Source organism: Mus musculus, chromosome 7 (genome assembly GCF_000001635.26).
Source record: "Mus musculus strain C57BL/6J chromosome 7, GRCm38.p6 C57BL/6J".
Taxonomy (NCBI): domain Eukaryota; kingdom Metazoa; phylum Chordata; class Mammalia; order Rodentia; family Muridae; genus Mus; species Mus musculus.
Window position 1 is genome coordinate 141,248,531 of NC_000073.6, and position 14,480 is coordinate 141,263,010.

General features: G+C 48.8%; 1 protein-coding gene across 13 annotated transcripts in view; it reads left to right on the forward strand.

Moving 5' to 3' along the window:
• The window catches only part of Phrf1 (PHD and ring finger domains 1), a 34,275-nt gene extending 20,054 nt beyond the window's left edge, over positions 1–14,221 (forward strand). For 7 of the 13 annotated variants that reach the window (XM_006536137.4, XM_006536138.4, XM_006536141.4 and 4 more), the window contains exons 10-18: positions 6,334–6,461; positions 7,968–8,149; positions 8,273–8,392; positions 8,814–8,968; positions 9,502–12,177; positions 12,385–12,584; positions 12,683–13,012; positions 13,246–13,374; positions 13,879–14,221. In XM_006536137.4, coding sequence (XP_006536200.1) covers positions 6,334–6,461; positions 7,968–8,149; positions 8,273–8,392; positions 8,814–8,968; positions 9,502–12,177; positions 12,385–12,584; positions 12,683–13,012; positions 13,246–13,374; positions 13,879–14,022 — 4,064 coding nt within the window. In that variant the 3' untranslated portion in view covers positions 14,023–14,221. The remainder of the gene's footprint in view (positions 1–6,333; positions 6,462–7,967; positions 8,150–8,272; positions 8,393–8,813; positions 8,969–9,501; positions 12,178–12,384; positions 12,585–12,682; positions 13,013–13,245; positions 13,375–13,878) is intronic. The other 6 variants (XM_006536145.4, XM_006536144.4, XM_006536139.4 and 3 more) reach the window with 4 other exon arrangements.
• The last annotated feature ends 259 nt before the right edge of the window (positions 14,222–14,480 follow it).

Consider the following 14,480-nt stretch of genomic DNA (forward strand, 5'->3'; position numbering starts at 1 on the left):
GCCTCCCACCATCAGCTCTATTCTGGAGTCCAGATATGTGGTCATTTCTGATTATTCCTGCAACTTTCTCAGCCAGAAGAATAGTACATCTTTCACATTTGTGGGTTCTATACTCAAGCTCATGTAAACCTAGTTAGAGACTACTAGGGAGAAAGAAGCACATCTGGACTGTTTGGTACAGATGTGTTGTCATGCCCTGTGCTGTTGATATGCCTGCTGCATTTCCTAAGTGTATAAATACCTGGGGCTAGTGTAAACTGTAGCAAATACTGTTGACACATTATAGAAGGGACCTAGAACCCTGAGACCACCTCTGCATCCTGAACTTATCTTAGTGACCCAACCTTCTCCTTCAGATTAGTGTTTGATGTGCCTAGTAGATGCAACTCTGTGGATTTAGGGATTCCTCTTTGCCCAGGTGGGTCATAATTAATCTGTAGCCTCTTAAAATTATACCTATTGGGCTGGCAAAATGGCTTATAAGATAAAGGTGCTTGCCACCAAGCTTGATAACCCAAGTGGGATCCCCGGAATCCACAGATAGAACTAGCAGTACGAGTTGTTCTTGATAGGCTGTATATGTGGAGCGCACACACACACACACACACACACACACACACACAATTTTAATTGACTTTATTGTCTTCTGTGCACAGTAAAGTGCATAGTTACAGGTTTGACATCCAGCACTCACGGTGTGATTTTTCATCATTATCAGTCTGGATTCCCATAAGATCCAGTGGAATTCTCTACCACATTTGCTACCACAGAGGGGTGTTTTGTTTTTTACGAGACAGGGTTTCTCTGTATAGCCCTGGCTGTCCTGGAACTCACTCTGTAGACCAGGCTGTCCTTGAACTCAGAAATCCGCCTGCCTTTGCCTCCCAAGTGCTGGGATTAAAGGCCTGCGTCACCACGCCCGGCCTTTACTTCTTACTTGATGATCATTTGGGTTATTTCTGGATTGCATCTCCTAAGGAGAAGCTACAGCTGGGTGTGGTGGCACATGCCTTTTGTCCCAGCATTTAGGAAACAGAGGCAAGTGGATCTCTAGGAATTTGAGGACAGCCTGGTTGTCTTAGGGTTTCTATTCCCGCACAAACATTGTGACCAAGAAGCAAGTTGGGGAGGAAAGGGTTTATTCAGCTTACACTTTCCACATTGCTGTTCATCACCAAAGGAAGTCAGGACTGGAACTCATGCAGGTCAGGAAGCAGGAGCTGATGCAGAGGCTGTGGAGGGATGTTCCATACTGGCTTGCTTCCCCTGGCTTGCTCAGCATACTTTCTTTTTTTGTTGTTGTTGTTGTTGTTTGTTTTGTGTTTTTCGAGACAGGGTTTCTCTGTGTAGCCCTGGCTGTCCTGGAACTCACTCTGTAGACCAGGCTGGTCTCAAACTCAGAAATTCACCTGCCTCCGCCTCACAAGTGCTGGGATTAAAGGCATGTGCCACCACTGCCCGGCTCAGCTTGCTTTCTTATAGAACCCAAGACTACCAGCCCAGAGATGGCATCACCCACAATGGGCCCTCCCCACTTGATCACTAATTGAGAAAATGCCTTACAGTTGGATCTCATGGAGGCATTTTCTCAACTGAAGCTCCTTTCTCAATTTGACACACAAAACCAGTCAGTGAACCTGTCTACATGCTTAGACCTCTTTTCAAACCTAAAAACAAAACTAAACAAACTGAATAGAACTACAGAAAAATAATTGTTTCACCATCCCTGGTCCTTAGCTTAGGAACTAGTGACAATAGATGGCTTCTGGGGGAAGGAAAATCAGTTTTCTTTAAAGGCGTGGCCTCTAGGAGATCAACTGCTCCAGTGCATGGCCCTCTATCTATGCAGCACAAATTAGATGTGGTGGTTTATTTAAAACAAGAAGAAGAAATCATGAAGTTGGGAGGGGGTGGGTGATGAGGATTGGATCTGGGAGGAGTGGGTGTTAATTTTATCAAAATATTGTATGCATGTATGCATGTATGAAATTATCAACAAATAAATACATTTAAAAAGAATAAAGCTGCTGGAAACCACAGTCATGCAGTTCAGTTCATTTTGTGAGCACATGGGGTTTTTTTTTCCCCTTGGCAATATGGAGGAAGGAGGAGATTAGATCATCTTATGTTTAACTTAGAAAAAGTGTTAAATTTTCCAACTCAAGCACTGTCCCGTGTGTACTTTGCATTCTCAGCAGCACTCGTGGCAGTCTGGTTTCAGTTTCTTTTTTTTTCTTTTGAGACAGGGTTTCTCTGTATAGCCCTGGCTGTCCTGGAACTCACTTTGTAGACCAGGGTGGCCTCGAACTCAGAAATCTGCCTGCCTCTGCCTCCCAAGTGCTGGGGTTAAAGGCGTGAGGGCGCCACCACACCCTGCAGGTTTCAGTTTCTGTTCACCAGAGGCTACGTATGTGTCAGGAGCCTTAAGGTGATCTAAAGCTCTTAGGTATAGGTGCTGAGGCCATGTACATGCTAGGGTTGTAGTAGGTTGGTGTGGTGTGTGTGTCTGTAGAATCCTCTCTAGGAAGCCCTTCTTTTCACTAAAATCGGAGTTTAGAAGCAAAGCTGAGATTTGTGTTCTGAGCAAGCAATTGGTCATTGTCTAGGTCATCGACATAGCACCTCATAGGGTCTCACACCTGCAGCTGAGGTTTAAGGTCAGGCTTTCACTTCTTATATTGCACATCTGTATTTCCTGCTCTTTGTCTCATAACCTGCTTCTCAGTGCTGGTTGTTAACAACTCATTTGCTTCATCAGTTGTGTAGAATATTGCTATCATCATTTGATCAGAGGTTGGAGTCTGTTTCAACCCATTAAGGACATATAGTCGGGCACGCCACACCTCCTTAAAGACTTCAATTTTGTATATATGAGTGTTTTACCTGCCTGTATGTTTGTGTACATGTGAGCTTAGTGCCGACAGAGGCCAGCAGGTGATGATACAGACAGAACCAGAGTTACAGACAGTTGTGAGCCCTATGTGGATTCTGGGACCCTAACATGGGTCCTCTGCCAGAGCAACCAGTGCTTTTTAGCACTGAGCCATCTCTCCAGCTCCAGTTTTAGTTAGTTTCTGTGTACTTGTTTCTTTCTCCCCGCCCCTTTCCTTCTTCCTCCCCCTCCCCTTTTTAATTATTTAATTTATGTGCACCAGTGTTTTGCTTGCATGTGTGAGGGAGTCAGATCTCCTGGAACAGAAGTTATAGACAGTTCTGAGCTTCCATGTGGGGACTGGGAATTGAATCTGGGACCTCTGGAAGAGCAGTCAGTGCTCTTAACTTCTGAGTGAGCCATGTATAAAAACTGATTTTCTCTTTGTGACCTTGAATTCATAGCATGTTCTACCTGCCTCAGGTTCCTGGGGGCTAGGTTACTTTATGTATGTATGTGATGTATGTATGTGATGTATGCTTGTAATCACAACACAAGCAGGGGTGGATGCAGGAGGATCAGGAGCACAAGGCCATCCTTAGCTACATTGTGAGTTTGAGTATAGCCTGGGCTACAAATGAGACCCTGTCTCAAAGTAAAAGTGAGAATGCTTATCTGAATTAAGATCCCAGTTAAATTCATGTCAGGCTGTGTGTGTTAGCTCCCTTCTCTTTGCTGTTCCCTGGGATTTGGCCCATGTAGAAAAGCAACCTTCACTTTGCTGTTATCTACAGATTGTATGCTTAAGCTTTATGCCAGAAATTTTCATCACATTCTAAACAGTACAGTTTAAATTTTATGAGTTTTGTTTTTTTTCCTTCAGTTTCCCACTTGTTATTTTCAGTTATAGTTGATCATGGATTATAGGAGCTATAGAAAGGGCAACCATGGAGGAGGGGCACTGTGATCTCTGCTTCCTGGGGTTTCTGCAGAAGATATCTGCCCTAGTTTTGCTCCCACATGTAGCAGTGTAGTTTGCAGGGGCAGCAGGAGCTCAAAATAACGGAGCTGCTAATTACCTGGTATTCCCTTCACACCACGCCATATCCTGGTGAGTTTAGTCCTAGCTTCTCAGAATCCTAGAATGAAGAGTCATGGCAGTACATGGTGGCTTAGACCAAAGCACACATGGGTCCTTTAGCAATTGATTTCTGTTTTAAAGTGCTTATCTTCAGAAGGGTTCAGAGTGCTTGTTTGTCTTCCAGTCTCTAGGGGCGCTCTCTGTTTGACCATGAATGGTCATGTTATAGCCATTGTTGTCTTCAGCTCTTGGTTTTCTTTTTTTTTTTTTTTTTTTTTTTAAATGTAACTGTGATTTTTTTTTTTTTTAAAGATTTATTTATTTATTATATGTAAGTACACTGTAGCTGTCTTCAGACACACCAGAAGAGGGCATCAGATCTCATTATGGGTGGTTGTGAGCCACCATGTGGTTGCTGGGATTTGAACTCCAGACCTTCGGAAGAGCAGTCGGGTGCTCTTACCCACTGAGCCATCTCACCAGTCCCAGCTCTTGGTTTTCATGTGTTTTGTTTTTGGGTTTATGTAATTTATATAACAGTTGTAAAAATCTAACCCCAACTTTTCACTGCTATTTGGATTCTCCCCCTTCCCTCCAAGAGCACATTACTTTAAAATGTTACAGGGTTATTTCTCTGGAAAAAAAAATCTAGGCCAGGCTGGAAAGATGATGGCTCAGTGGTTAAAAGCATTGACTGTTCTTCCTGAGGTCCTGAGTTCAATTCCCAGCAACCACATGGTGGCTCACAACCATCTGTAATGGGATCTGATGCCCTCTTCTGGTGTGTCTGAAGAGAGAGACTGAACTCACATACATAAAATAAATAAATTTTTAAAAAAAAATCCAAGCTAAGGTAGTGCTTGTAGCCCAGACTGCAAGACAAGTTGGCACACATCTGTAATCTCAGGGAAAGGTAAGAGGATCTAGGGTTCAAGGTCATCTTCTCCACTATACAATGAGAGTGTCTCAAAAAAACAGTGGGTGATATCAATGAGAGTGTCTCAAAAAAACAGTGGGTGATATCTTAGCAGATAGAGACTCTTGCTAACAAGCCTGATCTCCTATTACAATCTCCGGATCACATGGTGGGAGGAAATAGCCAATTCCTGCAAGTTGTCCTCTGATTTCTCCAACACATGCACACACACACACAAATAAATGAATTTTAAAAATTAAAATGAGAGTGCTAGAAAGGCTGAGCAAGGTTCCGAGCACTTGTTGCTCTTGCAGAGGACCTGGGATTGGTTCCCTGGACCCATATGGCTGCTCATGACTGTCTCTTACTCCAGCCCCCTCTTCTGAATGCCTCGGGATTGCACCTATGTGTGCACATGTAGACAAAGTAGGTACATGCACGTAAAAGAAAAGAAAATAGTGAAAAAAAAAAAGTTGTGAGGTATGTGCCCACCTTAGTAATCCCTGAGAAGCTGAAGTAGAAGAATTTCCATGAGTTCCAGACCAGCTACAGACCTAGACAATTATGCAAAAATAAATAGGGGTTGGAAAAATGGCTGTGTGGTTAAGATCACTGACTGGTCTACCAGAGAACTCAGGTTCAATTTCCAGGATCCACATGGTAGCTCACAACTGTCTGGAACTTCATTTCTAAGGGGCTGACACCCTCACATGGACATACATGTAGATGAAACAATACATATAAAATAAAAATCTTGAAAGAAAGTAAAAAACAAGAAGTCCATTTAAAAAAATAAATAAAATTAAAAAGCAGCACTGGGTGGTGGTGTCACAGGCCTGCAATCCTAGTATTCGGGAGACAGAGGAGGTGGATCTGAGTCTGAGGCCAGCCTGATCTATAGAGTGAATTCCAGGACAGCCACAGCTGCACAAAGAAAACAAAACAAAACAGAAAAAAAAAAAGCCAAAACTAGGCAAGCCAGGCACTGGTGAAGCAGAGGTGGAAAGCTCAGGAGGCCAAGGTCATCCGTAGCCGTCTGCCACAGGTCACAGACGAAGCTGCGAAGGGATAGCTCGGTTGAAGTGAAGTGTTTGCTGCTATTCCAAGAGGACCTGAGTTCAGTTCCCAGTACCTACATTGGACAGCTCACAGCTACCTATAACTCTAGTGCCAGGGCAGCTGATGCCCACTTCTGTCCTCCAAAGTCACCTGCGTGCACCACACACACACACACACACACACACACACACACACATAAATATAAAAATAAACTCTGTGTGTGTGTGTGTGTGTGTGTGTGTGTGTGTTGTATGTAAAATTCAAGCCAGCACACAGTCCTGAGGTACCCAGACCCTTTCCCTAGCTTCCTAAGCTCTGCTCCAACAGAATTCAGAGGACCTGGTCACCCTAGTCAGAAAGGGTCCTGCAGTTCTGAACCACAGACGTTCAATGTTGTCTTTTTAGGGAGACGAAAGAAAGTGCTGGGAAGAAAGAAAACTCGGTCCAGGTCATCTGTGAAAAGTAAGAGTGGGAGTACGAGAGCCAAGAAACGTCAGCACCGTGTAAGGAAGACAAAAGGGAGGAAGCTGAAGGTGAGGACATAGCTCAAGTGTACAGATAAGCCAGTCTTGCTCCCCTGTATGTATGGCCCTGCCGCAGGAAGTGTCCACGGGCCTGTTTTTCTGCAGCTCAGAGGTGGGTAGGTATGCTTCTAGGTCCTCTGGAGAAGGGTATGTTAAGAATTATGTCTGGGGGCTGGAGAGATGGCTCAGCGGTTAAGAGCACTGACTGCTCTTCCAAAGGTCCTGAGTTCAAATCCCAGCAACCATATGGTGGCTCACAACCATCTGTAATGTGATCTGATGCCCTCTTCTGAAGACAGCTACAGTGTACTTAGATATAATAATAAATAAATCTTTAAAAAAAAAAGAATTATGTCTGATGAGCCCTGAAATGTAGAGGCAGAGAGGGAAGGCCAGCAGGCGTCAGAGGGCTGGCTAAGTCAAAGGGCTGTCAGTCCTGTGCTAGGAGCAGATGAGTTAAAGCTCCCAGGGCAGATCGTCACCTCCTGTGTATGAGAAGGCTGTGTCCGGTGTATCCATATCAGGTACTGTGTTCTCACTCAGCCCTGCTGCCATAAGGCATATTTGGTACTTATAGACCTAGGATGCTGGGGCTGGGGAGAATACACACACACACACACACACACACACACACTTGCCCATGTATTTTATATGCATATATACTTGTTACCTATATGGGTTTTCTTTTTTTTTTCCATTTTTTATTAGGTGTTTAGCTCATTTACATTTCCAATGCTATACCAAAAGTCCCCCATACCCACCCCCCTTGGGTTTTCTTTAATTAGATATTTTCTTTATTTACATTTCAAATGTTAACCCCTTTCCTGGTTTCCCCTCCGAAAACCCCCTATCCCCTCCCCCTTCCCCCTGCTCACCAATCCACCCACTCCCATTCCTGGTCCTGGCATTCCCCTATACTGGGGCCTAGAACCTTCACAGGACCAAGGGCTTGATAAATATGTTTCTTAGTGTATGTTTGTAATTTAAAGATGTGTTTAAATATTTAGTAGTTAGAACATTTGTTCTGGGCAGTCAGAACAGATTCTTGTGGCAGTGATTAAATTTATGAGCAAGTTTGATCGATGATAATGTTCTGAATTTAGTGATCATTAGCACTCACTTGGTGCCCTGAGGCCTAAGGGCCTGACTGTCAGTTCTTCCTTCCTAGTTTCCAGAAAGCTCTAGACCATTCTAGATTCCAATCTGAGCTCACTTTCTCCCTCTGCAATTACTGTGGTTCCTTTTTCCCCCTAGTAGAACGTGTGGGACTGTGGGCCATGGTGGAAGTGTGGAGAGATACACTCCTTGGGGAGAGGTCTCAGCTGAGGGTGTTGACTCTGTTCAATCCTTACTCAGAATTTAGAGGAAGTGGCATGTGGTCCTTTGATTGTAGTATCTGAGACTGATTACAGCCGTGCAGTGGGAGTGTTAAAGTCTACAACCGTTCCTCATGTGGCTGTTTAAGTGCAATGTGCCCCGCATTCATTTAATTTTCTTCCTGTCACGTTGGTTCAGAATGAAGTCACAGCTCGTTCTCGAATTGCACGAACACTAGGCCTCCGCAGGCCTGTCCGTGGCACCAGCATGCCATCAGTGTACAAGCCAGTGGACCCCTCCCTCGGGCTGATGAGGGCAGACATTGGAGCAGCTTCCCTGTCACTGTTTGGAGATCCCTATGAGCTGGATCCTTTTGACAGGTAATTCAGTGCTGACTGTCCCAGTACCCAGCTCATCCTCTGATGTGCTTAGGCTGCATGTGGCACTGTGTCGGTGTCACAGAGCTGCTCTGTCAGTGTCCCCTTGGCATGTGTCCCCTCTAGCAATGAAGAACAGTCTGCAGATCCACCTTCCCCTCTGAGTGCCAAGAGGAGAGTGCTGTCCCGCTCAGCTCTGCAGTCTCACCAGCCTGTGGCCAGACCTGTCGCCATGGGGCTCTCTAGGTATGTGGCAGCAGGGCCATCTGGGATGGGTGAGGGCACTGGGCTAAGTCGCTTATCCTTCCCATGTGGCCCTTGGTGATGTGGCTGAGCAGCTACTCCTGGTGTGATGTGCTTGAGTTGAGGTTGGCTCGAGCGTTAAGTCAAAGCTAATTGTCTCAGGGTCAAGTAGTCAAGTAGCACATCTGCTAGTCATACTGGCCTTAGTCTCTAAAAGGGAAAGGGTCCTTGGGTGAGGCAGCAGTCCTGGTCCACAGTGACCAACAGGTAGAGATAACTTCACTGCCAGCTCATGCCTAATGGTAGAGTGGGGCATACATATGTTATAGGTGATCTCCCCACAAGCTTGATCCCCGAGATAACGGCTCATGGCTGGGAATACAGAGGACCATGCTAGCAGAACCACTCTCTGGTCTGTCTACAGGAGGCAGCTCCCTGCTGTGGCCCCAGAGCCCAGCGTGGAGGAGGCCCCCGTTCCTGACCTGTTGGGAAGCATCCTGTCTGGCCAGAGCCTCCTGATGATGAGCAGTGCTGATGTTGTCATACACCGGGATGGCTCTCTCAGCGCCAAGAGGGCAGGTGAGCACCCATGGGGTTGCTGTCCTTCCTCATTGACTTGGGAATGTAAAATCACAGTCCTAGAAACGGATGAGTTGGAGAGGTTCTCAGACTTTGCCCTGAATTGGGGGCAACACTGCTAAGAACATAACCAGTGTGAGTTCTGTCAGGGTCTTCCAAGGCCTGCGTAGTTGTGAGTGTGCCATTTCTAGGACAGTTCAGATGCTTAGTGCACAGTGCCCCATGAATCATCATGGTCGAGAGTGGACAGTGCCTCTATCTGCAGCTTCTTGTCTGTCACACTGAATGGAACACGTTTGAACCATGGTCATGTCTGAAAAGAGAAAGAAAATGTCAGGGGTCGGGGTGGGGGGGCGTTTATGATACCATAGGTAGGACAGCTGACCTGTAACATTCCCGTTGTGTTGTGCAGGGACTATTAGTGTCCACTCTGGAAACAGAGTAGTTTCAGTGTCTGTTCTGATCATATTTCACATGTCATTGAACTTGTTACAGGAGGTGGGAAGGGTTGCTATCTGACTTCTGTTTTTTAGCTCCTGTTTCTCTTCAGCGAAATTCTGTGACTCAATCCAGAGAAGAGTCCAGGCTCAGAGACAACCCGCAGCCTGGGGCACTACCCTCAGAGAGTGCATCTGGTGGATTCGTGGGAGACAGACAACCAAACTCAGGGCTGAGCTGTGGGAATAGAACAGCTCTGTGCTGTCTCCCTGCCCGCATTGCCCAGACACCTGTGAGGTCAGATCCCTCACTGACTCCTCGCTCAGGTCTGTCTAGGACCCTTTCAGATGAGAACAGGCCCAGCCGGACACACAGCAGCAGCCCCCAACTCAATGGCTCCAATGTACGGGTTAGTTCTGCCTCGACTAAGATCGTGACTCATTCTAGCTTTCCATCGAAAAATACAGCTTCTGGGCTTCCTCAGAGAACAGGTCCCAGGAGACCTGATTTCTCCAAGCTACCCAGGATACCAAAGATCCATCGGGATGGCAATAAGAGCACGCAGGACCAGGCCCCAGCCAGCGGCCACATTGTCGAGCTCCCTAGCACTTGCATCAGCCGCCTGACTGGCAGGGAAGGCCCTGGGCAGCCAGGACGAGGCCGAGTCGACAGTGAGCCAAGCAGCAGGGGTCCCCAGGAGACTGGCTCACACACAAGTGGTTCTCGACCTCCTGCGCCCAGCTCCCATGGCAGCTTAGCCCATCTAGGGCCCTCAAGAGGAAAGGGCATTGGGTCTAGCTTTGAAAGTTTCCGGATCAACATCCCTGGGAACACTGCACATTGCAGCCAGCTGTCCAGCCCTGGATTCTGTAACACGTTCCGGCCGGTAGACAGCAAGGTGCAGAGGAAGGAGACCCCGTTCCCCCTCTTCTCCATCAAGAAGCCGAAACAACTCAAAAGCGAAATCTATGACCCCTTTGACCCCACTGGCTCGGACTCTAGCCCTCCTAGCAGCAGCCCAGAGAGTCTTGGTCCAGGCCTCCTACCCTCTGAGATCACAAGAACTATCTCCATCAACAGCCCAAAGGCCCCAGCCTTCCAGACTGTGCGCTGTGTTACCTCCTACAGGGTAGAAAGCATCTTTGGGACTGAGATGGAACCTGAGCCCCAGCCCCCTAGTGAGCCTGTATCTGGCATGCTGGAGTTACTCAGCAAGGGATCTGCTGAGGGAACCTCTGATTTGGAGCAAGAGGGACTAGGGGAAATAGAGCCTACAGAGATTCGGGGCTCCACAGCCCGGACACAGAGGCCACCCCCACCAGACCCTTGGGATGATGAGGACGAAGTGTCCTGTACACCCTTCTTTGGCTCTGAGGAACGGACAGTGACGTGTGTGACTGTTGAGGAGCCAGGTGTTCTACCAAGCCCAGATGCTCCACAGATCACCACCCACAGAATTGTGGAGTTCAGGGCCTCATCCCGTTCCCGCTCCACCTCCAGCTCCCGAAGCAGGAAGAAAACGAAGAAGAAGAAGAAAAAGGTTGCCAGAGAGCACCAGAGGACACGCTCCAGCACTCGCTCTGGCTCCAGGGACAGGACTTCACGCTCAGTATCTCCAGTTGCTGAGGAACACACCAGGAGGCACAGAGCCAAGACTAAGAGCCGGAGGTCTTCCAGTGACCGTGCCAGCAGCCAGGACAGAGCAAAGAGGAGGAAGGACAGAGACGACAGAGACAGGGAGCATAGGCGGGGTTCCTGGGGTCATGGCAGGTGCCGGCGGAAGTCCAGGTCTCGCTCAGGGAGCCCTGGCAGTTCTTCCTGTGAGCGCCATGAGAGTAAGAGACGGAAGAGGCGACATTCGGGGTCCAGGTCTCGGGGCAGCAGTCTGGAGAGGGACCGGAGACACAAACATCGGGAGAGGAGCCGAGAGCGAATGGACAAGCAGGAGAGTGTGACCCGGTCCCGGGAGAGGAGGAGGTGGCGATCTCGGTCGCCTAGCTTGGAGCATAGGCCACGAAGGCCACCTTCCCGTGAGAAGCGTGCCCATTCCCCAGAGAAAAAGGGGCCTGTGAGGGAGGTTTCCCCAGCCCCTGCTACACAGGGGGAGTCGAGGCAGGATGGAGACCACTCTGCTGAGCCTCCGGTTTCAGAAGTAAGTGTCTTGCCTGAGGTAGTAAGTGTCCTGCCAGAGGTGGTTGTGGCTGACCTGAACCCTCCAGAAGTCCCTCCTGTCCTGGCAGAGCCAGTTGCCCATGTGCCTGAGGACCTGGACTATGGTGAGTCTGTGGAGGCAGGCCACGTCTTTGAGGATTTTTCAAATGAAGCCATCTTCATCCAGCTCGATGACATGAGCTCGCCTCCTTCTCCTGAGAGTACAGACTCCTCCCCTGAGAGAGACTTCCCACCAAATCCCATACTGCCCCCAGCCAGCCTTCCACAAGACAGTACTTTACCTACCATCCAAAGGGAGGTGTTACCCATTCACAGTGAAGATATCTCAAAGCCTGTGCCCCAGGCCTTGGCCCCATCAGACCAGAGTCTGCTCAAGCAAGACACTGTAGAGATCACCACTACAACTCCCAGCACCCCAGCTGTGGTGCCCATGACAAAGGACAGTCCGGTGCTGAGTGCAAGAGGATGGGAAGCAGTCAGGCCCAGGGATGCTGTGGCCCAGGCCCCACTGCTACGATCCCGAACCCTGGTGAAAAGAGTCACCTGGAACCTGCAGGAAGCAGAACACAGCACGCCAGCAGCCCTGGACAGAGATCCAAGTGAGTTTGTCCTGCCCCCGGCTGGGACCCTGGTGGTGGTTGTCCTTATGGGTCAGGGGTGTAGAGCAGGCATGAGGCAGTGGGGCAGCCTCCCTAAGAGCCTCTCCTGACAATTTTGGGGCCCCTACCCAAGTACAGCTTCTAACAGACACATCTGCAGCTCGGCCTCGGTTCCCACTGCTGGTTCTCTGAAAATGTTTTGGCCAGGGTTGACCACAAGGCATCCACACTCCCTGTCTGTTGGGTCCTCAGGGACACCACTTCAGAGGCCCCAGAGGCCCCAGGAAGGAGACTGGGATGCAGAGGACAGGGCCCTCATAGGATTTCAGCAGGCACCATTCTCCGAGCTGCCCCCTCCCATCCACGTGCTCCAGGAGTCTGGGTTACCTGATGCAGATCCCTCTCAGGTGGGTGCTGGGCTAGAGGGACATGGTCCTTGTGCTGGGCTTTTTGGGCTGCCCTGCCTAGGGCTTAGACCTCATGGTACTACTTCCTTTCTATACAGCCCCCTGGTGCTCCCAGGGCAGAAGGGCTTCCAGCTGCTGGGACTCTGCACTCAGCAGGGGGTATTCTTGCCCAGGTTTACAGCCCCAACATGCCACCACCCTTGGCTCAGCCCTCAAGCATCCTGCCCTATGCACTGGTCAGCCAGCCCTCAGTCCAGTTGATCCTGCAGGGGACCCTTCCCCTAGCAGGCTGCGGTACAGCACAGAGCCTGGCACCAGTGCCCACAATGCCAGCTACAGTCTCAGAGCTAGCTGTTCCAACCACCAACAACTCAGAAGAAAGGACTGCTACTCCCAAAACAGCTGCTGAGAAGACCAAAAAGGAGGAGGTGAGTGCTGCTGCCTGTCCTTCCACAGCCCCTGTCTTATTTGGGCCTGATTTTAGGTAGAGTATCCAGGCCTGTGGGCTTGGTCAGGGTGGTAAGAGAGCAGCCAGCCCATTGCCTTTAGTGTTCTTTGGCAAATGAATAATATCCCAGAACTCCTGGCTTCTCGCCAATGGGCCCGCAGGTCAGTTTTGGCCATCTTGCCACAGGGTCACACATGTCCTCCTCACTCCTAGTACATGAAGAAGCTGCACATGCAAGAACGGGCTGTGGAGGAGGTGAAGCTGGCCATTAAACCCTTCTACCAGAAGAGAGAAGTGACCAAGGAGGAGTACAAGGACATACTGCGCAAAGCCGTGCAGAAGGTAGGCTGCAGGCAGGCACACACATGCCTTTTTGGGAACTCTGAGGTTGCAAGGGACACATTGTGACACAGAATAGCTAAATCTGTATGTGTCAGCTGCCATTTCTAGTTTGCATGGACTCCTGGGTCTGTAAGTATGGAGTCAGCCAGCTCTCACAAAGTGCCACTCAGGCAATGCTCATTAAAACTAAAATAATAGATGAGGAATTTCAGATGTCCTCAATCCACCCAATTTCTTTGGATCTTTGGAGGAACTAAGTCTCTGAGAGATGGGCAGATTTTTCTATAGGAACAAGTTTTAGCTTCCTTCTGACCTCTGACACAGGAAGATAAACCTCAGCAGCTCTGTGAAGTGTGGTTACAGATGTGTGTGTAGGGTGGGCATACAAGTCCCCTTAACAAGATCAAGGGCACTACTTGAGATGGTCAGGACAAGGAAGCTTGGTTGAGTTGATCTTTGTGACAAGTCGAGAGAGCACTCAGAAATCATGTGTTCTTCCTCCAGATCTGCCACAGCAAGAGTGGTGAAATCAACCCTGTAAAGGTGGCCAACCTGGTGAAGGCCTATGTGGACAAATACAGGCATATGCGCAGACACAAGAAGACTGAAGGTGGAGAGGAGCCACCCACTCAGGGTGCTGAGACCTGAGGCTAGCCACTCTCTGGGGAGGCATCCCCAGCGGGAAAGAAATGGGGCCGCCAGCACTCCTGCCTCTGAGGGTCTCATGGTACCTGTCTGCACCTGTCTTGCTTATAATTGAAAACTGGACTTTTTTATATGTATATTATAGATACACTGTTTCCATTGTGTTCTAATTTATCAAAAATGGCTTATGTTTAGAAACTTTTCTATGGACTGATGCTTAGAAGGTGAAGCGGTTTTTGGTTTCGGAAAGCCTGACGGCTCAGTGGAAGCGTCTGTATCTGCCACAAAGCCAGCTGTCAGCAGTCGCTCAGGACCGTCCCTGCTTAGCAGTTCTCTTCCTCTAGCTGCTTTGTGCTCCTGTCAGGAGACAGGACATAGTGCTGTGGGTCTCAGAGGTTTAGGCACACACAGGCCCCACCTTCCCAAGTACACCTGGCATCGGGGTGTTCCCGATTCCTGTC